The following is a 25,153-nucleotide window of genomic DNA, read 5'->3' on the forward strand; positions in this document are numbered from 1 at the left end:
TAACGTAACAAAATGTGGAAAAAGTCAAGCGGTCTGAATACTGTCCGAATGCACTCTATCCGGGTATCATCGGTTGTTAGAAATAGAAATGATGCATATTATTAATCAAAGGAGCAATTGTAAAGTCTGCAGAATGGAAACCAAAAGCCTTCCCTATGGTCTTGAGAAACGGAGTCAAACAAAATCAAGGCTAAAAGCAAGCTTTCATCTTAACTAGGACACTTCTCTACTGTTTAATTTAGTTTATATACAGTATATATTATTTCTTTCTGCAGAGGAGGTGCTTATTTACTAAATGATAGCAGCAGGAAACTTTGTCTTAATATATTACAAGCTGTTAACACCTTTACTTACTACTACCCACATCTCCCTATAGAGTTGAGTATGTACATGCATATCGAGTTTTTATATTTGTGGAACAGTGTTATGATGTATGGTATGGCAATTTAGTCACCCAAGCTCCAATTAGATTATTCTATTTTCAGACATTAAGTCATTCTAATGAAATAGTATTAGGTCACATTTAGTAATAATCATTTTTCGTGATTCTAACTTTACCTAAAAGGTTCATGACGGCCCTTGCACCAATCACCAATAGCAGGGTGAGAAATATAGAGCGGGTTAGCAGCTTGTCAATACTTCAGTGCCGTTGTTAATGGGAAAACTAACATAACACTTTGTCTCAGTGGCTGATCGATCGTAAACGAGTGAACATAAGCTACATCAGCAGGGGAGAGAGGCCATGGAAGCCTAAATTACAGAGACATCTTTGTTTGGAAGTGAGGCTAATCTTCTGGATCACATCAGTACAGGGGAATAACATAATTCTCACAAACCAGGAAGTATTTGTATACCTAATCCAGGAAATTATATTGGTTTTACTAAACAGATGCATGTTTCTACACAAAATAGTACTTGAATATAGAATATTGCTTCTTTATCATACACAATATTGAATCAATGGTAGTCCAACAATGGATCAATTTGATCTTTGGAATATTACTTTGGTCTAGCTCATGGGGAGACAGAGATATCTATCTCTCTCCATTTGTCAGGCTGAAAGTTGCTGGAACAAAGCAAACACAGGAAACAAATAGGAATATTTTTTTCAGGTAGCCCAGTCGAGGAGTTTTTATAATTGTCATGGCATTTGTCATCTTGTTTCCTCATTCCCTCAACTACCAAAGGGGTCTGCCAGGCAAGCTCTATAATACAGACAATGATTCATGGCAACCAGTGAGAAACCATTTACACAATAGGACACAATATAGCCATCTGTATAAATAGTTGAAAGCTAAGATCAGCCCTAGTATGTTAAAAACAATGGACATAGGGTATGTAGAAAAATATATAATGATGCAAAAGGCCTGAAGAATTATTCACATTACAGAACACACACACACTCTCTGACACACAATGCCCTACCCCATCCTTAATCGACGTATCAGACTATAAAACCAGTGACACAATCTCTGAGAAAATCGTTATACTATAATAGTGTCCATTGATTTAAAAAAAGAGCTAAATACAACAATGCATCTCTGAATACTCTATGGTGTCTTTTTGTCAATTTCACACATGCTTTGGTGCTTAATGTGACTCATTTTCACTTATCATCCCTAGTCATTGTAGGTGAGGCAATTCCTGTGTTAAACGGCTGTGGTTCTTGTGCATAGATTAGGAGGAATTGGATTTTTGTTTCAACACTAAGGTAACAGTGTAAAGCAAAATAATATAAAAAATATAGCAATATAGTTTTTATTATATCTTCCGAGTGGCGCAGTGGTCTAAGGCCCTGCATCGCAGTGCTAGCTGTGTCACTAGAGATCCTGGTTCGAATCCAGGCTCTGTCGTAGCCGGCCGTGACCGGGAGACCCATGGGGCGGCGCGCAATTGGCCCAGCGTCGTCCAGGGTAGGGGAGGGAATGGCCGGCAGGGATGTAGCTCAGTTGATAGAGCATGGCGTTTTCAACGCCAGGGTTGAGGGTTCGATTCCCACATGGGGTATGAAAAAAATATATATATATATAAAAAAATTATAATGTATGCACTAACTGTAAGTCGCTCTGGATAAGAGCGTCTGCTAAATGTGTAACATGTAAATGTACTGTATTTCGCCTTCATGACATTACACAAATAGCACATCAAGTAACTGAGTAATTTTGCACCTTGGTTGGTTCTAAAAGTCACATGGCTGTAGATCTGATAAGGGGGTATTAAAAAGTGAATCAAAGAAAAAGTTGAGGGAACTGTAAAGATCGGATAAGGCCGCAACAGGATTATTTCAACGAAAGGCCACAAGAGATACACCCATTGGGGAAGGGCATGGTAAAGTTAGGGCCTGATTAAAAGAGAAATGAACAACCCCAGAGAGTGAAACTGTTATAAAGTAGTACAGTAGATACAGTCAGCGCATGAGTGGTGCAGGGCAGAGGAGTGACCTCTGGAGTGACCAGAGGACTAACCAGGAGCAAATTATTGTTCACCTCACCAGTTATAGGCTTGGACCTCAGCTACAATGATCGATTCCGGTCTGTCACCAACACTTGACTTAACCACTCACTTGAGTTACCAAACACTTGAGTTTCTATCAAAATGAGTTTCAAAACCCATCTCCTGCTGAAATACACACAACAAATCCCCCAATATGTTTTTTATTTTTTATTAAGGGTGGATTAAATGGTGGTAACAACCATTTAGTGTTGTTATTCTGTCCCTCTACACCAGCTGAACAACGTCATACATCATGCCTTAAAATATGGGCTATTCACCATGCTCTACCCTGCTGGCCCTTCTGAAAGCAGAGATGGAGGACTCAGCATGATACCCATGTTAAACAGCCTTTAAAGACAACAAACCCAAACAGCTGACACCGCTGACCTCCCTATCCCTCTAAAATGGCAAACTGCAAACGGCTATGTCCAAAAGCCTCTGACGTCAAATTGCAGAATTTAAGCAGCGGCATCATGTCTCCCTCGGCCTCACTCAGAGTAAGTGGTCCTATGGAAGCTCCCTCTCCTAACTTAATATTTGTGGCTGATCTACTGTAAATAAGGGGGGCACACACAACACAAACAAACACACACACACTAAAAGACAAGCTAATGCTTTTATCCTGTTATCCTGTAAATTGTCTGGTTCAAATACCTCTTATCCCAATGCTGGAGGTTGCCATGACATCCTTGTGTTCAGTATTTCCCTATTTTTTATTTTACAGATACACATTTTGTTGTTTGGCATTCATTCCCAGAACCATTCTCTCTTTCCAATGTCCCCAAAGGAACTCACTTAGTTGTATTTACGAACAGGCTCCTGCTAAGACTCAAAAGCAAGGAAATCTCTTCCCCCTCTAAGGCAAATGTCACAATCAGCCCCTGATCCACTCCTAATCGCTTTCATGTTTGATCATTCTGTGATAGCAAAATGGATTTAGATAATCTGCTGTGGTTTTACTTTGGAGATTGCCGATGTCCAAGCTTTCTAAAAGTTACCAGAGCTTTATGTTTCTGTGGAGAAGAGGAGTATGTCATGTTTTTCTTCAGCATCATTAGATAACACAAACCACTGAGGAACGGAATAGTGAATTGGGCATGTCGTCTGCACCACTATAATCCATAAATATGGTGCATTGCATCATGGGAGGAATTATATAAATTGTAAATATTGAGATGGAGAGTAGTGTAAGGATACACGGGAACGTCGCAAACAGGTAAAGTATGTTTCAATGAGTCATCCAATTAGGTTAATGCTCATAGAGGTATAATGTAATGAAATATATACAGTAAGTATAATTGTAAAATGGTGGTATCACTAGATTATGTCAGATACCTGGTGGATCCAAAGGAAATCAATGTGAGGAGATGGTGCTTATTCACTGATAACAGTGCAACAATACCATGCTTTACCCTAATTACATTTCAAACATAAAGAGGTAATGCCTTCGGTCCCAGCATCATGAGTGAAAAATGACATCTTGCAGTTTGCTGACACAGCAGAGTAATTATCATGTAATATAGGACAGGCGGCTTATTTCCCATGGTGACATCCTCAAAAGGGAAGGCTGTGGTGCAGTGATCCATATCACCTTATCTCCACTATCCCCTTGGGGCCAGATTCACCACAGAGCCAGAGACTGAGACTGATTGAGATGATGACAGAGGCTTTTGTCAGGAACAGGCTGTGGACTCTTATCATTGTTTTAGTAAGTTTTCTCTTTTCATGTAAAGTATTCATCAGAAAGGGACACACTGCAATAGTTATTTTTATTTAAATAACCATTGCCAAAGTTTCAGATCAAAAGCATGACTGGATGATTTTCACTGCAGAAATATGATGACAAATGTATGCCTATTATGCCACACCCAGGGATAACACTCAACAGCAAAGGAACTGATTAGAAATCAGCGCTGTTTCATAGGTCCCATTACACCCTGTTTCTATTTCAATTGTACATACTCATATAATGACCAGCCAGCCCAGGAAAATCATTTTAACAGACTGTAATAATAAAACTTCCAATGTATTTCTAAGATTTCCTTTTCTTTTGGAAACGTACAGTAGATCATGCATATCGCTCCACTGCCTATCTAAGTAGAACTAATTGTAATATCCACAAGATATTAACAAGGCTAGTCCTCATTAGTAAATAGTATTATGTTGAGGGGGAATCATCTATATAGACTGTATGTGTGATCTTCAATGGATGAAATTAGAGGTGGCTGAGGACCCAAATATCTGAGTGGACAATGACCCCATTACCACATAATAGGTCAACAGTGCATCTCTGAAAGTTCAAGTCTATTAAACAAATGCTTGCGAGATTCATGATCAGAGAGCTGTATTCGACTCCACTGGGTCAGCTTCAAACATAAATTGATCAGTGAACAACCAAAAGAGTCAACATGGATTTCAGCCTACATGTTCAGCGAAACTACCAACTGGAACAAATGGCTATTGGTCTTTCTAAAATAGTTCTCACTCATTGGTCTCATTGATGTACATGGTGGACGATATCCAAATAAATCACATTTACTGCCTGAATATGTCATATTCTTGTTAATACAGCAATGTGTCTTTGCACCGTATAATCTACACTGAGTATACCCCTCTTTACCCTCAGAACAACCTCAATTTGTCAGGGATTGGACTCTACAAGATGTCAAAAGTGTTCCACAGGGATGATGGCCCATGTTGACTCCAATGCTTCCCACAGTTGTCCCCTGTAGCTCAGTTGGTAGAGCATGGCGCTTGCAACGCCAGGGTTGTGGGTTCATTTCCCACGGGGGGCCAGTATGAAAATGTATGCACTCACTAACTGTAAGTCGCTTTGGATAAGAGCGTCTGCTAAATGACTAAAATGTAAATGTAAAATGTTGTGTCAAGTTGGCTGGATGTCCTTTGGGTGGTGGACCATTCTTGATACACACGGGAAACTGTTGAGCATGAAAAACCCAGCAGCTCTGCAGTTCTTGACACAAACCGGTACGCCTGGCACCTACTACCATACCCTGTTCAAAGGCACACAATCCATGTCTCAAGGCTTAAAAATCTTTATTTAACCTGTCTCCTCCCCTTCATCTACACTGATTGAAGTGGATTTAACAGGTGACATCAATAAGGGATCATAGCTTTCACCTGGATTCACCTGGTCAGCCTGTCATGTAGAGAGCAGGTGTTCTTAATGTTTTGTATACTCAGTGCATACCCCATCAGTTGTTGGGTTACGAATCCAGATAGATTTCTAAGCTGCTACACATTATTCAGATTCACCCAAAACTATATATATATATATATATATATATATATATATATATATATATATATATATATATATATATATATATACACAATCGAGATATTCCAACGAGCCGAGCCATTTTCACAATGACACAATTACACTTGGGGGTTTAAAGCAGCAGGAAGTTGGGCACACAAAAAACCCCACAGGAGTGTGCTGTGTGTACACAGTCAGAGAACTCTTTACTGTGCTCGCAGATTCTTGTTGCCTGGGCAACCCAGTCTCTGAGTTTTTCCAACTCGGGTTTGGAATGTGACGCCTCCCTCGTCTCTCCGCATTCAGGAAACAGGATTAGCAGAGAGAGAAACACACCACTTCTGCATCAAGTATCATATAAGCCATCCTCTCCCTGTTCAAATGTACATGTATCTGGACAGAACCATTAAACTCTGGACTGAATAGTCCAGCCAGCTATAGATTTTGCCCTGAGGCAATGCACTCCTCCACCTCTTGGTGTTGTACTACTGCCAAGTGAAAAGTCATTTGCATAGCCATGATCTTGTGCTTTTTCAGCGTCAATAGCTTTAATGGGATTTATACAGAAATGTGGGCCACAAGTTAAGTCTGATGCGCAACCAAAGACAGTGTAAATGTAGGAGATATTAGAATAGGATGAGGTGCAGGGGGAGTATGTGTGGGCAGCAGCAGCAACTCTCTCATTCTCATCATCATTCCACGATTGCTTTTATGTTCCAGCTTAGACTGCAGGAATCAGGTCACAGTGTGTTAGAGAAAATAATTTCCTAATTTCAAAAATAAGTGTTTCCTGAGGAAACCAAACAGAAGGACTGAAACAATGTATTTTAATAATATATATTTTCAGGAAACTTCCATGTTTACATTTTTGAAAGATGTGCAAGCAGCTGACTAACATTTACCAACAAAAGGTTGGATAGAGTCATCAGGGGGGAGTTTATTGAGGGGGAGGTACAGTATTGATCAGTATATCACATTTGAATATAAGTTCTCAGAGAATGATGGCTTAGTGTTCCTTTGTTTACTCCTTTGGTAGATTTAGGTTCATTGCTCATGCTCATAGCACTGTATTTAGCAGAGATAAATATTATTCCTACCATTGTTCTTCTTATATATCCTACTAATTTATGCTATCTCTCTCAAATAAATGGGCTCTCATTGTCTAATAGTCCCAAGTGAAGCACTCGTGGGAGACTGTAATGCATTACACAGAACAAAAGCAAAATCAGTGAAAAAGAAAATGGATTCCACACCAAATAAGTGCTACTCCCATTACAGCGCACTGAAAAAGTGACAGCAAACATCAAAGTCCTTTCAGTAAGGAAATTCTGAGATAGACTTACTTTCAATATAGCCTACCTCTATTTAGAAGAGCAGCACTTACTGTACATATCTCCTTGTCTGTCTTTAAATCCCCTCTCTCTCTCTGCAATCTCTACTTGTCAATCAACAGTAATTTCTGCATGACAGTCCATGTGATCTATTCAAGTGGAACAATAGCATGTGTCTAACCAAATGCTCACGGCAATACTCTAGAATTCAACTTAATCAAAATAAGGCTCATATGAATTATGCAAAATCTTTTCAGATATTTTACTTGAACTTAAACATCACAGATGGCTTGCCATGTCTATAATCACGCTGTGGAAAGCAAAACAGTATCTTACTTAACAGTATCTTCTCTCTCTCCCCTGTAATAATAATAATTATTAAATATGAGGGTAAGAATAGAGCTCAAATTGACAAAGAGCATGATGAAGACCTGACCTGAGTCATTACAATGGAACAGGCTGAGGTTAAAATGCCTGAACCGTGTGGACCTTATGTGTGAGATAGCATTCATTCACACGCATGAGCCTATCAGATAGGTCAGTGGTAAAAGACCCACGTTTAGGGCACTAGGCTATGCTGGCCAGAGAGATGATTCGATAAGAGTGCTGTCAGAGTGGGTGGAGGGATGTAGTAATGAGACAGGGGAGGAGGGAGAGGGGGATGAGGGAAGAGAGAGGTTAACTTACGGAAGATTAAGCGTAATGCAGAATGGCATTCAACAGGCAGCCAAGCGGAAACCCTGTACCGTCACCGTCAGCACTGCTGAGGTCCCCATAGGGAGAGGGTCATGGGTATCTCTTCATTAGAGTGACATAATCAGAACAAGCACAGCATTAGGTGAGCTGCCATGCCTCTCAGTGAGGAGAAGTCTCCAGGGGCATCCCCAGCCAGCATCTTATCCTTCCATGTTCCTACTGCACATGTTAAGAATGGTTTCAGAGCTGATAAATATTCTCTCCTCCACTCTATCTGTAGCCCCATCGGTATGAAATGCTATTACAATGTTGAGGACAGCTTGATGGTATTACATATCCACAGTGCCTAATCCATGGCCTGACGGAACCCACTACACAATAAATACATGAATGTGGCTCTCAGTGGAATATAACATACACTCGAGATGCTTTTATGTGTTTGCTTCAGGAGCATTAGTGCTCTGGTCTGACTAATACATTTAAACATCCAATAGATGGAAAAACACTCATGTTGAGTGAGCCCTCATGTACTATAGCCCATCTGTTTTTTCTTCACTTTTTTGCTCTTCGCTAGTCTACTGCACCAAGATGCCTAGAAATATTTTAATTAAGATTCTTCCTATTCTACTTTTGGATAGAAATTGTGTAAAGAGCCATTTTGCATTATTGGTATTGTTGAAACAAGATTGAAAAGGATCAAAATTAAAATCTTGGATGTTGGAGTAGTCATCCATGTTCCAATATTTACCCAAAAATTACTTTTAGCCCCAAATGGGGTTTCTTCCAAGTGAGCTGAGCTTTGTGTGATTCGGAGGATTATATATCCTCTCACAGAGAAATCCCTAACATAAACATGGTGTTGACATACAGTAAGATACAAATATATACCTTCCTGGGAGATATCTGGCATTGTGCTGATCTGAATAGCTTCTTTGTAAGGTGCAAACAAACAATAATACACTCCCAAACTATAAAAAGAGGCATGTAGAAAATGGTACAAAAAAAGAAACACATTGAACTTTCATCAGTATATGCAGGTTGTCTGACTATGTGATTTCCACAAATATCTTTGTTATCAGGGCTGTGCCAAATGTCAAATGCCACACATAGAAATTGTTGATAAATTCAAATTAACAAGTTTTGAATAGTAGTTTGAGCTTTTGACAATGCAATCAAGAAGAGATGACTATTTTATATCTTTCTACGTACCAATATACTGCCCACTAGTACTCTATTAGGCCAGCCTGAAAGCCTCTCAATAGCAATCTTGATTATCTTGAGTGGCTATACTAGGTCTTTTTTTTAAAAAAAATTTCTTTATTATTATTTTATATTTTTTCTATACTTTTTTTAAATTTTTTTTTTTTTATATATATATTCCCCTTTATTACTTTTCAACCCCACCATCCTTTCCCTACTTGGAGTAAATTAGTGAACAACAACGCCCAGGACTCTACTTCCGGTCTATACTTACTATCTACACCTTATGGACAGAGTTAATTTTACAATAATTCTATATATATATATATATATATATATATATATATATATATATATATATATATATATATATATATATATATTTATTTTTTGCTCCTGAACCTCTTCTACTCTCAACCTCTCCGATCATTTTCATGATGTCCATCCGGTTTGCTTCTAAATGCCATATCTTTCTAACTGTGCTCTTTCCCAAAAGCTCCCAACATACAACCTATATACTTATTATGGACACAGTATGCTTACATTATTAGCTATCTTTGTTATTATTTGTTGTTATTTGTTATTAGTCCCATCCTTCAACTCTATTCAATACCTCCCATCTATCTCTTAACCCCATCCATATAGGATTTCTATTTGCCATATATATTTCAACCGTAATGTGATGTTTTACAAAAGTTCTGAACCTTTCTATTCTCATTGCTTCTACAGATTGTGAATTAAAAATAAACATTTTTGCTAAAAGTATTATTATATTATTGATTGATTGACTATGACTTTTCAGATCACCCAGTAATGCTATCTGCAAGGTTAGTTCCAGGTAAATATTGCAATCCTTTAGCCATTCCTGGACCTGTGTCCAAAAACAAGCTACAAATGGACAGAACCAAAACAAATGATCTAATGATTCTATCTCTTCACAGCAAAATCTGCAGAGCTGGGAAGATTGTATCCCCCATATAAATAACATTCTATTGGTAGCAATAATTTTATATAATAATTTAAATTGAAAGATTCTAATTTTTGAATCCGGTGTCGTTTTGCGTGTCAGTTCATAAACACTATGCCATGGGATCGGTACGTCAAAGATCTCTTCCCAACTATTTTGCAATCTATATGGGACGGCTGTCAATCCTTTGGTCCTTAAGTGAAACTGATATAATTTTTTATCTATCACAGTTTTCCTTAACCAATTATGTTCTTTAATGCAAGGCCGACAGACAAGTTCCTTACTTTCTCCCCCTTCAACTTTCCTCTTCCACTTTTGCGGTAAGGCTGCAATTATTTGGTTGTAATTTTGGGTAGAGCAGACATTTCCATATGTTTTTGTTAGCTGCATGTGCGACATAACTCCACCAGTCCTACCGATGATATCATTTACGAAGATTATACCTTTTAAAACATTCTGTCAAAAAATAAAGGTTTTTTGTCAATTAGTATATTTGAATTTAACCACAATATTTGTTACATTATTTGTTCTGTCGTTTCTGGAGGATTAAATTGAAATTGCAACCAACTTTCTATGGCTTGTTTTAGAAATAGTGACATTTGGGAGATTATTTCCTTTTCAAATAACTGAAAGTGAGAGGTTGTAATCTGAATAAAGGGAAAAAGGCCTTTCTTGAACAGTGGGTGAGACAATCTTACTAATTTGCTTGAGAACCAGTTCGGATTTAAGTATAACTTTTGGATGACTGAAGATTTTAGTGATAGGTCTAATGCTTTAATATTTAATAATTTCTGTCCTCCGAATTCATATTCATTATATAAATATGCTCTTTTAATTTTGTCTGGCTTGCCGTTCCAAATAAAATTGAATATTTTTTTCTCATATAATTTAAAAAACTGTTTGCTAGGCGTAGGCAAGACCATAAGCAAATAGGTAAACTGGGATAATACTAAAGAGTTAATCAGGGTGATTTTTCAACAAATTGACAGGTATTTTCCTTTCCATGGTAGTAAGATCTTATCTATTTTTGCTAACTTTCTATTAAAATTTATTGAAGTGAGATCATTTATTTCCTTTGGGATATGTATTCCGAGTATATCCACATCACCATCAGACCATTTTATTGGTAAACTACATGGTAATGTAAAAATTGTATTTTTTAGTGATCCAATACGTAATATAGTACATTTGTCATAATTTGGTTTTAATCCAGAGAGGTTAGAAAATGTATCTAGATCCTCTATGAGGCTGTGGAGGGATTCTAGTTGTGGATCTAAAAGAAAACATGAATCATCTGCGTACAATGACACCTTTGTTTTTAAGCCCTGTATTTCTAATCCTCTGATATTATTAGCTAGCTAACATCTCGATGGCCACAATAAATAGATATGCCGATAGTGGACAACCTTGTTTCACTCCTCTTGACAGTTTAAAACTTTCTGAGAAATAGCCATTATTTACTATTTTACACCTAGGGTTAATATACATGATTTTGACCCATTTTATAAGAGATTCTCCAAAATTGAAATGCTCCAGGCATTTATATATAAATTCCAGTCGAACTTTATCAAATGCCTTTTCGAAGTCTGCTATGAATAGCAGGCCTGGTTTCCCATATTTTCCATAGTGTTCTATTGTTTCCAATACTTGCCTTATATTATCTCCAATGTATCTTCCATGTAAAAAACCTGTCTGATTAGAATGAATAATATCCGACAATACCTTTTTAATTCTATGCGCTATACATTTTGCTAGGATTTTTGCATCACAACACTGAAGTGTAAGGGGCCTCCAATTTTGTAAATGGACTGGATCTTTATATTTTCCACTTGTATCCTGTTTCAGTAATAATGAGATCAGACCTTCTTCTTGAGTGTCAGATAATCTACCATTTACATAGGAGTGGTTAAAACATGCTAATAACGGTCCTCTTAGTATATCAAAAAAGGTTTGGTATACCTCGATTGGTATGCCATCCAACCCTGGAGTTTTCCCGGACTTAAAGTCTTTAATTGCATCCAGAAGTTCCTCCTCTGTAATTTCACCTTCACATGAGTCTTTCTGTGTGGCTGTTAATTTGACATTATCAATAGAAAAAAAATCTCTACAATTAGCTTCAGTTAGAGGAGATGGAGGCGACTGAAAAGAAAACATATGCTTAAAATACTTTGTTTCTTCCTTCAAAATATCATTAGGTGAATTATGGGTGACTCCGTCAATTGTAACCAGTTTCATTAAGTTCTTTTTGGTAGCATTCCTATGTTGAAGATTAAAAAAGAATTTTGTGCATTTTTCCCCATATTCCATCCAGTTTGCTTTATTTTTATAATATATTACACTTGATCTTTCTTGAATAAGTTTTTCCATTTCTTTTTGTTTTTCCTCTAATTTATTCTGAGCCTCTATGTTACAGTTTTTATTGCCATCTATCTGTTCTGTTAGACTTTCTATTTCCTTTCTTAGTATAAACTATTTTGACCTAAATTGCTTTTGTTTTCGAGATGAGTACTGAATTGCATGGCCTCTAAAGGCACATTTAAAGGTGTCCCATACAATACTAGGTCTTAGCCATGCTAAGGATGTGCATGGTTTCAAGGAGCAGGCTGGCGCTGGTGTGCATTACAGAATCCTCAAACAGAATCTGTTAAGATAACGGCACCATGGTAATGAATGAGCGGCTAGCTGAGGTCTTTAGTTCATTCAGCTTCTGTCTCGTTGGCCAGACTTTGATTAGATAGGACGATTCCCAAGGTGGGCATCAACCCAAGTTCCATTTGAACATGGGGGGAAAATGAGAAGTTGACAGTTTAATCAAATAAAAGGCAGAGATTAAAGACACTTTGGCAGCCGAGTGTGGATAATTGATATATAATTTATTAGCTGTTGCATCGAGTAGTGGGCACAAGAGAGATGAGGCTGGTTTCTCTTTACAACCTCTGCATTTTCCTCACTAACCAATAGTTGATGTGGACTGCCTCACTCTCAGTGAGTGGAGTTTGTTTTACACTACAGCTGTAAATCCCAAGACAGTCTGGTTCCTGCCTGGCAAAAACGATAGTGAGGATTCTATTAGAAATGATCTATTATTGAGTAAATGTGCATTCTATTAACTTTCCTCTTCCAAACCCATTTCCCAGAAGAGCAGACATTTTCACTGTGTAAAAAGCATTGCAATGATCAAGAGACAATAAATTACTTCAAATACTTTGCATTCATATCTGCACCAATTTTAAACATTATTGTAGAATAGCACGTGAGAGCAAGTAGCTTAAAAGCCCAACAAGGTAAGGACTCCATATAAACTTAACTAAACCCTCAAAATCATTATTGATTCAATTAAATTGTCAAAGCACACAACATGATGTATGATACTGAATTTGATATATAAAGTGTCATTAATCTTTTTGTGTCCTGTCTTGAAATGTCAACATTTGTAAAGATGAACCTAGAGAAAAGGTTTTCTTCCAAGAAGATAGGCTACATAAAAGAGAGAATCTAACAGTAAATTTCATAATAGAGGTGTCCCTGCCAAAGCCATATACAAGCGCATTCAGAAAGTATTCCGACCCCTTGACTTTTTCCACATTTCGTTACAGCCTTATTCTAAAATTGATTAAATTGTTAGTTTTTTCACTCATCAATCTACACACAATACCCCATAATGACAAAGCAAAAACTTTGTCATTATATCACATTAACGTAAGTATTCAGACCCTTTACTCAGTACTTTGTTGAAGCACCTTTGGCAGCGATTACAGCCTCGAGTCTTCTTGGGTATGACGCTACAAGCTTGGCACACCTGTATTTGGGGAGTTTCTCCCATTCTTCTCTGCAGATCCTCTCAAGCTCTGTCAGGTTGGATGGGGAGCGTCACTGCACAGCTATTTTCAGGTCTCTCCAGAGATGTTCGATCGGGTTCTAGTCTGGCTCAAGGACATGACTCAAGGACATTCAGAGACTTGTCCCGAAGCAACTCCTGCGTTGTCTTGGATGTGTGCTTAGGGTCGTTGTCCTGTTGGAAGGTGAACTTTCGCCCCAGTCTGAGGTCCTGAACATGCTGGAGCAGGTTTTCATCAAGGATCTCTCTGTACTTTACTCCGTTCATCTTTCCCTCGAACCTGACTAGTCTCCCAGTCCCTGCCGCTGAAAAACATCCTTGCAGTATACCGCCACCACCATGATTCACCGGCCCTTCTCCCCCGATTGCTCAGTTTTGCCAGGCAGCCAGCTCTAGGAAGAGTCTTGATGGTTCCAAACTTCTTCCATTTAAGAATGATGGAGGCCACTGTGTTCTTGGGGACCTCCAATGCTGCAGAAATATTTGGTACCCTTCTCCAGATCTGTGCCTTGACACAATCTAGTCTCAGAGCTCTATGGACAATTCCTTCGACCTCATGGCTTGGTTTTTGCTCTGACATGCACTGTCAACTGTGGGACCTTATATAGACAGGTGTGTGCCTTTCCAAATCATGTCCAATCAATTGAATTTACCACGTGGACTCCAATCAAGTTGTAGAAACATCTCAAGGATGATCAATGGAAACAGAATGCACCTGAGCTCAATTCCGAGTCTCATAGCAAAGGGTCTGAATAATTATGTAAATAAGGTATTTCTGCAAAAATGTCAAAAAACCTGTTTTCGTTTTTGTCATTATGGGGTATTTTGTGTTGATTGATGAGGGAAAAAATGACTTTAATCCATTTTAGAATAAGGCTGTAACGTAACAAAATGTGGAAAAAGTCAAGGGGTCTGAATACTTTCCGAATGCATTGTAGTTTGACTCAACAATGAGCAACGTTGAGGCAGTACAGTTAGGTGAACAAAGGTGAATGGGATAGCGTCAAGTGAAGTAAAATACTTATCATAGACACATTTTTTTTGAAAACTTGGTCATTGATGCACATCTATTTAAACAGATTTACATTTAGAATAATGACCTGGCAATCTGCAGTAGCTACATCCGTTTTTGACTTATAAATTAATGATATGTACCCATTGATTCTTGAAGAATGTAAGTTATAAATGCCTCATGAGCTTAGTTCAACTGTCGTTCCCCATCAGAATGCAAAATATAAGCTTGTTTTGCTCCAATTTTTGTAAACAAGGTAAATGTAGCAAACACTGTATAGCCTCAAAACATTGTTAAAACTATTATTTCAATATAATGGGTGGTCAGTCCTTGCATCCATAGCTCTGTCTATGAATTTGAGAGTGGTTACATTTATCCAGCACTATCCCTTTAAACAGTGGCGGGTCCACAGAACATTTTCCCCAGGATTTAGGCTTGATTAGGTGGGTGTAGGAGAAGTTCAATAAGGTTTTCTTGTGTCTCCTTCAGCAGTGGGGTCTTCCTATGTTTACCAACAACCAAATGGAAGAACACCCTCCCCACAATCAAACATGGGGGATGTTCGAAACTGCTGTTGGGTTTCTTTGCTGCCTCTGGTACTGGGGGCCTTGAATGTGTGCAAGACATCATGAAATCAGCAGATTATCAAGGTTTTTTGGAGTGGAATGTTCAACCCAGTGACCAAAAACTGGGTCTCTGTTGAAGGTTGTGGGTCTTCCAGCAGGAAAACAACCCCAAACACACTTCAAAGCAACCTGGAATGGTTCAAGAAAAAATGCTGGTAGGCTCTGGAGTGGCCAGCGAAGAGTCCAGATCTTAATCACATCCATAACCTATAGTGAGAGCTGAAAACAGGAGTTGGTGGAGGGCACCCCTCAAACATTGAAGAATTAGAGCAGTTTGCTTCTGAAGAGTGGGCAAAATTGCCAGCAGAAAGGTGCAACAAACTCATTGATGGCTACAAGAAGCATTTACTAGCATGCAACTAAGTACTAGCTCCAGGGTGCCAATAATTTTGTCCATATGATTTGTCTTTATTTTCAAAATAAAAATTGTAAGCTTAAGTTTACAAAAATAAATGTGGTTTTGCAATGTTGAAAATCCAATAAAATGTGGTGCTTTTTTTATTTCAACTTGTTTTACAAGAAATAGGGAATTATTTAAGAAAAGTGCAAGGGTGCCAATGTATTTGGCCACAACTGAATCAGTCAGGGTACTGTCTATGACTGCAGAATTCCACAGAATAAATATAGCATATTTCATATTGCGCCCTTGTATAACCCTTACTGGCACATATTTTGGGAGTTCTGGGTAAATGAAATAATCAGGCCATGAGCTGACAGCTGTTGCTTCATTGACATCCATCCAAGTGCTTCTGTGTGACCTCTTTGGAACACCATTGTTTCAATAGACAAAACCCAGCCTCTGAACTGTAATCATCTGGCTATTAATGTCACATTAGCTTCTATTTTATGCTAAATATCCGGGCATAGCTGAGAGGAAAATCATATTCCTATCCAAGAGCCAGAGTGACGCCCTTCACACCTGGCATGAATTACCTGGCCCTAATTATTTCTTCAAATTGGACTTTGTCACATTATACCACCAGAGGAAGAGAGGCTAATTGGCAATAAATACCTAAATCGTATAGAATACATCAATTATCATCGATTAAGTCACACGGATTAGTATTGAAGGGCTGGTGTTCATGGCATGCATATACAGTATAGTGTATAAGCTTGTAGCTTTACTCACCCTATACCAAACAATCTCTCGAAGTCTTCCATCAGTCTTGAAGTTGCACTTCAGGGTCACAGTCTCTCCCACAACAACAGGAGGAAGGGGCTCAATGGTTACTGTCAAATATCCTACAGGGCAGAAGACAGAGATAATGAGTATGGTTTGTAACGTCACATCATGAATATATACAGTGCCTTCAGAAAGTATTCACACCCCTTGACTTTTTCCACAGTTTGTTGTGTTAGAGCCTGAATTTAAAATGGCCTACACACAATACCCCATAATGTCAAAGTGGAAATATGTTTTTCTAAATTTTTACAAATTAATAAAAATGAAAAGCTGAAATGTCTTGAGTCAATAAGTATTCAACCTCTTTGTTATGGAAAGCCTAAATAAGTTCAGGAGTAACAATGTGCTTAACAAGTCACATAAGTTGCATGGACTCACTCTGTGTGCAATAATAGTGTTTAATATAAAAACAATTAATGACTACCCCATCTATGTACCCCACACATACAATTATCTGTAAGGTCCCTCAGTCGAGCAGTGAATTTCAAAAACAGATTCAACCACAATGACCAGGGAGGTTTTCCAATGCCGCGCAAATAAGTGCACCTATTGGTAGATGGGTAAAAATTCAAAAAGGAGACATTGAATATCCGTTTGAGCATGGTAAAGTTATTAATTAGACTTTGGATGGTGAGTCAATAGACTCAGTCACTACAAAGATGCAGGTGTCCTTCCTAACTCTGTTGCCGGAGAGGAAAGAAACTGTGCAGGGATTTCACCAGTAGGCCAATGGTGCCTTTAAAACAGTTACAGAGTTTAATGGCTGATATAGGAGAAAACAGAGGATGGATAAACATCATTATAGTTACTCCACAATACTAACCTAAATGACAGAGGGAAAAGAAGGAAGCTTGTACAGAATAAAAATATTCCAAAACATGCATCCTGTTTGCAACAAGGCACTAAAGTAATACTGCAAAAAATGTGGGAAAGCAATTAACTGTGTGTCCTGAATACAAAGTTTTACAGTATATTTGGGGAAAATCCAATACAACACATTACTGAGTACGACTCTCCATATTTTCAAGCATAGTGGTGGCTGCATCACGTTATGGTATGCTTGTAATCGTTAAGGACTGGGGAGTTTTTCAGGATAAAAAATAAACAGAATGCACCAGCATAATAATCCTAGAGGAAAACCTGGTTCAGTCTGCTTTCCACCAGACACTGGGAGATGAATTCAGCTTTCAGCAGGTCTATAACCTAAAGCACCATGCCAAACCTACACTGGAGTTGCTTACCAAGAAGACAGTGAATGTTCCTGAGTGGCCGAGTTACAGATTTTACTTAAATCTACTTCAAAATCTATAGCAAGACCTGAAAATGTTTGTCTAGCAATGATCAAGCTTTTAGAGACTTTCCCAGAAACACACACAGGTTTAATCGCTGCCAAAGGTGCTTCTACAAAGTACTGACTCAGGGGTGTGAACAATTATGTATATGAGATATTTCTGTATTTAATTTTCTATAAATTAGCAACATTTTCTAAAAACATGTTTTCACTTTGTCATTACGGGGTATTTTACATTTACATTTTAGTCATTTAGCAGACGCTCTTATCCAGAGCGACTTACATGAGCAATTAGGTTTAAGTGTCTAGCTCAAGGGCACATCAACAGATTCTTCACCTAGTCGGCTCGGCGATTAGAACCAGCGACCTTTCGGTTACTGGCACAATCCTCTTAACCACTAAGCTACCTGCCGCCCCACAGGTGTAGATGGGTGAGAAAAAAATATATTTAATCCATTTTGAATTCAGGCTGTAACACAACAAAATGGGGAATAAGTCAATGGGTATGAATACCTTCTGAAGGCTCTGTAATAGGAAGCTTGCTATCAATAATTCAATGTTAGATCAAACTCTGGTCCCTGTTGGTGGAGCATCAGCACATGCATATTGATATGATTGTTTCAACCATGGAAATATGTCTAGTTTGACTACATTTTGTATTATTATACTTTAGAGTCTATTTCAGTGGGACTTTTTAAATATTGACTTGATCAGAAATAGCTTATATATTGTATTGACATGTTTTGTTTTTCATTACTACATGTATGGGTGTCACGGATTCAGTCGAGGCTGCTCCTCCTCCTTGCTCGGGCAGGCTTCGGCGTTCGTCGTCGCCGGAGTACTAGCTGCTACCGATCTATGTTTCTGTGTTCTACTTGTTTTGTCTTTATTGTTCACACCTGGTTCCCATTATGTATTGATTTCTTCCCTAGTTAACCCTCTGGATCCCACTGTGTTTTGTGCGTGTTTGTTCATGTTTGGTTGTCGTCTGGTGAGCGGGTTTGTTCCTCTCTGCGTGGAGGTTATGTTATTTACGTTACCTACGAGTAAAGTACGTTTTCGATTAGCTCTGTGTCCTGCGCCTGACTTCGTCCTACCACATCACACTGACCCCCTGACAGAAACACGCACCTTAAATGGAGTCAGCAGGTACATTCATTTTGTCCGGATCAATGGAGGAACGTGTCCAACAGCAGGCGACCATGATCCAGACTCTCAGCACCGCAATGGAGCGCGTGTTGAACACCATGGAGCGATGGGAGGTGGTTATCCTACACCTACTCCAACTACACAACCAACCACACCGCTGTACACCCCTTCGTCACCTGGGTCCAGTGGGATTCGGCTCTCGCTCCCGAGGGAATACGATGGTACAGCTGCCGGGTGCCAGGGTTTTCTGCTCCAGAGCTCTACCTGGCTACCATCCTCCCGGCTCCCTCGGGATATGAGAGCGTGTCCGCCCTCATCTCCTGTCTGTCAGGGAGAGCGCTCGAGTGGGCCAACGCCGAGTGGGGAGGAATAGACGCAGCGTCAGTACGCTATGAGGATTTCATCCGCCGCTTTCGGGCGGTATTCGATCATCCACCGGAGGGGAGGGCAGCGAGGGAACGTCTATTCCACCTCAGACAGGGGAAGAGGAGCGCACAAGACTTTGCACTGGACTTCAGGACTCTGGCTGCCAGCGCAGGATGGAGTGAGAGGGCCCTGATCGACCACTACTGATGCAGCCTACGGGAGGACGTTCGTCGGGAACTGGCCTGCAGGGACACCACCCTTAACCTGGACCAACCGGTGGATATGTCGATAAGGCTGGATAACCTGTTGGCAACCCACGGACGTCAGATCAGGGGCCGTCCATTCCATCCCCCAGCACCTCTGACCCTACCCCTATGGAGCTCGGAGGTGCTGCGCTTAGGGAGACCGGAAGAAGGGCCGTCTCCTGCACCAACTGTGGCCGCAGAGGACACGCTGCTGGTCGGTGCTGGGGAGGGTCTTTAGGGAGTCGAGGCAGTAGGCAGAGCACTGGTGGACCGTCTCAGGTGAGTAGGCACCCGACTCACCCAGAGCTCCCTGTTGCGCATATGTGTATTGATATCGTATTTCCAAAGTTTTCCCCTCATTCCCAGCATAAGGTGCTCGTAGATTCAGGCGCAGCTGGGAACTTTATTGATCGTCAGTTTTCCCGTAGTTTAGGGATTCCTATTGTTCCTGTTGATGTGCCCTTCCCTGTATATGCCTTAGATAGTCGCCCTTTAGGGTCAGGCCTGATTAAGGAGGTCACAGCTCCACTCTAGATGAAGACGCAGGAGGGTCATGAGGAGAAAATTAGTCTCTATCTGATTGATTCTCCTGCGTTTCCAGTGGTGTTGGGGCTTCCCTGGTTAACTTCTCATGACCCCACGATTTCATGGCAACAGAGGGCTCTCAAGGGATGGTCAAATCTGTGCTCAGGGAGGTGTGTAGGTGTTTCCATAGGGGCAACTACGGTGGAAAGTCCAAACCAGGTCTCCACCATGCACATTCCCCCCGAATATGCCGATTTGGCTCTCGCCTTCTGTAAAAAGAAGGCGACTCAATTACCACCCCATCGACAGGGGGATTGTGCGATAAATCTCCAGGTAGGCGCTACACTTCCCCGGAGTCACGTGTATCCCCTGTCACAGGAAGAGACGATGGCTATGGAAACATATGTCTCAGAATCTCTGGGGCAGGGATACATTTGGCCATCCACTTCACCTGTCTCCTCAAGTTTCTTTTTTGTGAAGAAGGATGGAGGTTTACGCCCGTGCATTGACTACCGGGGTCTCAATCAGATCACTGTCAAGTACAGTTATCCACTACCGCTCATTGCTAGTACGACGGAGTCATTGCACGGGGCGCGCTTCATCACAAAATTGGATCTCAGGAGCGCGTACAACCTGGTGCGTATCCGGGAGGGAGATGAGTGGAAGACGCCATTTAGTACCACATCTGGACACTATGAGTACCTCGTCATGCCGTATGGGTTGATGAACGCTCCATCACTCTTCCAATCCTTTGTAGATGAGATTTTCAGGGACCTGCACGGACAGGGTGTAGTGGTGTATATAGATGATATTCTCATTTACTCCGCTACACAAGCCGAGCATGTTTCCCTGGTGCGCAAGGTGCTTGGTCAACTGTTGGAACATGACCTGTACGTCAAGGCGGAGAAATGTCTGTTCTTTCAAAAGTCTGTCTCCTTCCTAGGGCATCGCCTGTCCGCGTCAGGGGTGGAGATGGAGATTAACCGCATTTCGGCTGTGCGTAATTGGCTGACTCCAACCACTGTTAAGGAGGTGCAGCGATTCTTAGGGTTTGCCAACTACTACCGGAGGTTTATCCGGGGCTTTGGTCAGGTAGCGGCTCCCATTACCTCCTTGCTGAGGGGGGGACTGGTGCGACTGCAGTGGTCAGCCGAGGCGGACAGGGCGTTTGGTCACCTGAAGGACCTGTTTACCTCGGCTCCAGTGCTGGCTCATCCGGATCCTTCCTTAGCATTCACAGTAGAGGTGGACACATCCGGGGCTGGGATAGGAGCTGTACTGTCTCAACGCTCGTGTACGCCACCAAAACTCTGCCCCTGTGCTTTCTTTCCGAAGAAGCTCAGCCCGGCGGAGTGCAACTATGATGTGGGGGACCGGGAGCTGTTAGCTGTGGTTAAAGCTCGGACAGTGTGGAGGCATTGGCTTGAGGGGGCTAAACACCCTTTTCTCATTTTGACTGACCACTGCAATCTGGAGTACATCTGGGCGGCGAGGAGATTGAACCCTCGCCAGGCAAGGTGTGCCATGTTTTTCACTCGTTTTGTGTTCACCCTTTCTTACAGACCAGGTTCCCAGAACGCTAAGGCAGACACCCTGTCCCGACTGTATGACACAGAGGAGAGGTCCATTGTGTCTGGTGGCACCGGTGGTGTGGGAGGTTGACGCGGACATCGAGCGGGCGTTACGTACATATGTACGTGCCGTTAGAGGTCAGCGATCGATTGCTCTATTGGGCTCACACTGTAACACCCTGGCTCTGGGACTCTATATGTTGAGCCAGGGTGTGTTCTTTCTATGTGGTTTATTTCTATGTTGGCCTGAGTGACTCCCAATCAGAGGCAACGAGTGTCAGCTGGGGCTGGCTGTCTCTGATTGGGAGCCATATTTAAACTGTCTGTTTTTCCCTTTGTGTTTGTGGGTTCTTGTTCCGTGTTGGTCTATGTTACCTAGGACGTTACGAGTCGTTTGTTGTTTTTGTTTACTGTCCGTGTTTATCGCTAATGATAAATAAACATGTTCGTTCATCACGCTGCGCCTTGGTCCTCCTCTCTTAACGACGATCGTGACACACACGTCACCCTCCTCTGGTCATCCTGGCATCGGTCGGACAGTCTTAGTGGGAAATACTGGTGGCCCACTTTAGCCAAGGACGTGAGGTTTATGTTTCCTCCTGCTCGGTGTGCGCTCAGTGTAAGGCACCTAGACACCTGCCCAGAGGGAAATTACAACCCCTACCCGTTCCACAACGCCCGTGGTCCCACCTATCGGTGGATTTTGTTACGGACCTTCTCCCGTCACACACGATCCTGGTCATTGTGGATCGGTTTTCTAAGTCCTGCCGTCTCATTCCTATGCCCGGTCTCCATACGGCCCTACAGACTGCGGAGGCCCTATTTACACACGTCTTCCGGCACTACGGGGTACCTGAGGATATTGTATCTGATCGGGGTCCCCAGTTCACCTCAAGGTTCTGGAGGGCGTTCATGGAACGTCTGGGGATCTCGGTCAGCCTGACCTCAGGTTTTCACCCCGAGAGAGTGAACCAGGATGTGGGTAGGTTTCTGCGGTCCTATTGCCAGTAACGGCCGGGGGAGTGGTCGGGTTTTATCCCCTGGGCAGAGATGGCCCAAAACTCCCTCCGCCACTCATCCACTAACCTTTCTCCATTTCAGTGTGTGTTAGGTTATCAGCCGGTCCTGGCACCTTGGCATCAGAGCCAGATCGAGGCACCTGTGGTGGAGGAGTGGTTTCGGCGCTCGGAAGAGACCTGGAACGCTGCCCATGTACGCCTGCAACGGGCCATCAGGCGACAGAAGGCGAGCGCCGACCGCCACCGCAGTGAGGCTCCGGTGTATGCACCGGGGACCGGGTCTGGCTATCGACCCGAAACCTGCCCCTTCGCCTGCCCTGCCGGATGCTGGGTCAGTGGTTTGTGGGGTCATTTAAAGTCCTGAGGAGATTGAACGAGGTTTGTTATAGGTTACAACTTCCTCCAGAGTATCGTATTAACCCCTCGTTCCATGTGTCTCTCCTCAGGCCGTTGGTAGCTGGTCCACTCCAGGAGTCTGAGGTACGGGAGGTTCCTCCGCCCCCAATGGACATCGAGGGGGCACTGGCGTACTGGGTCCGTTCCATCCTGGATTTGAGGCGTCGTGTGGGGGGCCTGCAGTATCTCGTGGAGTGGGAGGGGTACGGTCCGGAGGAACGGTGCTGGGTCCCTAGGAGGGACATCCTCGATCCCTCCATGTTGAGGGATTTCCACCGCCGTCATCCGACTTGCCCTGCGCCGCGTCCTCCTGGCCGTCCCCTCGGCACACGGCTGGGGCCGCGCGTCAAGGGGGTACTGTCACGGATTCAGCCGAGGCTGCTCCTCCTCCTTGCTCGGGCAGGCTTTGGCATTCGTCTTCGCCGGAGTACTAGCTGCTACCGATCTATGTTTCTGTGTTCTACTTGTTTTGTCTTTATTGTTCACACCTGGTTCCCATTATGTATTGATTTCTTCCCTATTTAACCTTCTGGCTCCCACTGTGTTTTGTGTTTGTTCATGTTTGGTTGTCGTCTGGTGAGCGGGTTTGTTCCTCCCTGTGTGGAGGTTATGTCATTTACGTTCCCTACGAGTAAAGTACGTTTTCGATTAGCTCTGTGTCCTGCGCCTGACTTCGTCCTACCGCATCACACTGACCCTCTGACAATGGGGAATACATTTTCAGGGGATTGAACACTTTTCATTTAAATAAATTACAAAAGGGACCAAAAGCAGTGTGAGGAATACACATGTATTATTCCTGTATTTCAAATAGATTTGGATTACACCACAGTAAACATCCAAAACCAATATCTCTTATTTCTGATTGAATGCCCAACATCATTTATTGAAGGTTTTCTCAAATTGTTGAGGTCCCAATAGATAAAATCTGTGACAAATACATGGATTCAAAACCAATTTGAACACAATCATATCAACCTGTGCAAAGCTCCACGTTTTGTCTGTTTCAGTGACTTTCTCCCCTTCCAATTTAGCTTATGTTATGATAAATGTCACTGAAACAACATACACCTTGCTCAGCTATACTTAGAACATTCTATATATAGCAGTTTTGTCAGTATAAAATTAGAATTAAACATAGATCAGGCTGTTTGACATTGGATTAACTTCCTCTCTCAAATAGCACCAACTTGCACATACAGTGCCTTCAAAAAGTATTCATACCCCTTGACTTATTCCACATTTTGTTGTGTTACAGACAGAATAAAAACATATTTAAATAGATTTTCTTCTCATCCATATACACACAATACCCCATAATGACAAAGTAAAACATATTTTACAGAAATATCTCATGACTCAACTATTGCTGCTCAAAGCCCAGCTAACTAGGCTGCCAGGTCCTCTATCTTAACAGACTCACAGTGGGAAGAAGCTCTCTTCTTCACTCCAGTCACTTACAGTAAGTCACACATTACTGTACCTTAGCAGTATGTTCAGGTGTGGTAGATTTCTTCAGTTTATGGAAATCTCAACCTTGCCATGAACGAATATGTGTAGGACAGGGACAGGTTTGTAATCAATCACAATATGCCACCTCAGTAAACTGCAGCAGCATCTGAGTTTGGTGAAAATGAGTTTACCAAAGAGAGAATTCTGCACCATGGAGAGCTCCTGTACAGACTTCAGGGTCTGACAAACTGATGCTGTATGTCTGTTCAGCTCCTCTACTAGCACTCCCACTGAGAATAACTTTTACTGTACCTCACTCTCTCAGTTATACAACAACCAGTTATCAGTAAGTGATATGAGTGATGCCAATGCAATTGTGTAGCAAATCCTAATCTCAGTTTTCAAACGTCTCTAGCAGTATGTTTGCTATGGAAAGACTGGTTAATGTATGCAGAAAACTATTTCAAAGGATCCAAACTTGTATGCAATAAAAAATGTGGTAAGTCTGACATA

The 25,153-nt window shown here is 41.4% G+C and overlaps 1 protein-coding gene across 2 annotated transcripts in view; it reads right to left on the reverse strand.

Annotated features, from left to right (window-relative positions):
- LOC121577722 (immunoglobulin superfamily member 21) overlaps positions 1-25,153 on the reverse strand; it is a 294,356-nt gene that overhangs the window by 176,695 nt on the left and 92,508 nt on the right. For both annotated transcript variants that reach the window (XM_041891544.2, XM_041891543.2), the window contains exon 2: positions 16,573-16,685. In XM_041891544.2, the coding sequence (XP_041747478.2) occupies positions 16,573-16,685 (113 nt within the window). The remainder of the gene's footprint in view (positions 1-16,572; positions 16,686-25,153) is intronic.

This window comes from Coregonus clupeaformis, chromosome 12 (assembly GCF_020615455.1).
Source record: "Coregonus clupeaformis isolate EN_2021a chromosome 12, ASM2061545v1, whole genome shotgun sequence".
Lineage (NCBI taxonomy): Eukaryota > Metazoa > Chordata > Actinopteri > Salmoniformes > Salmonidae > Coregonus > Coregonus clupeaformis.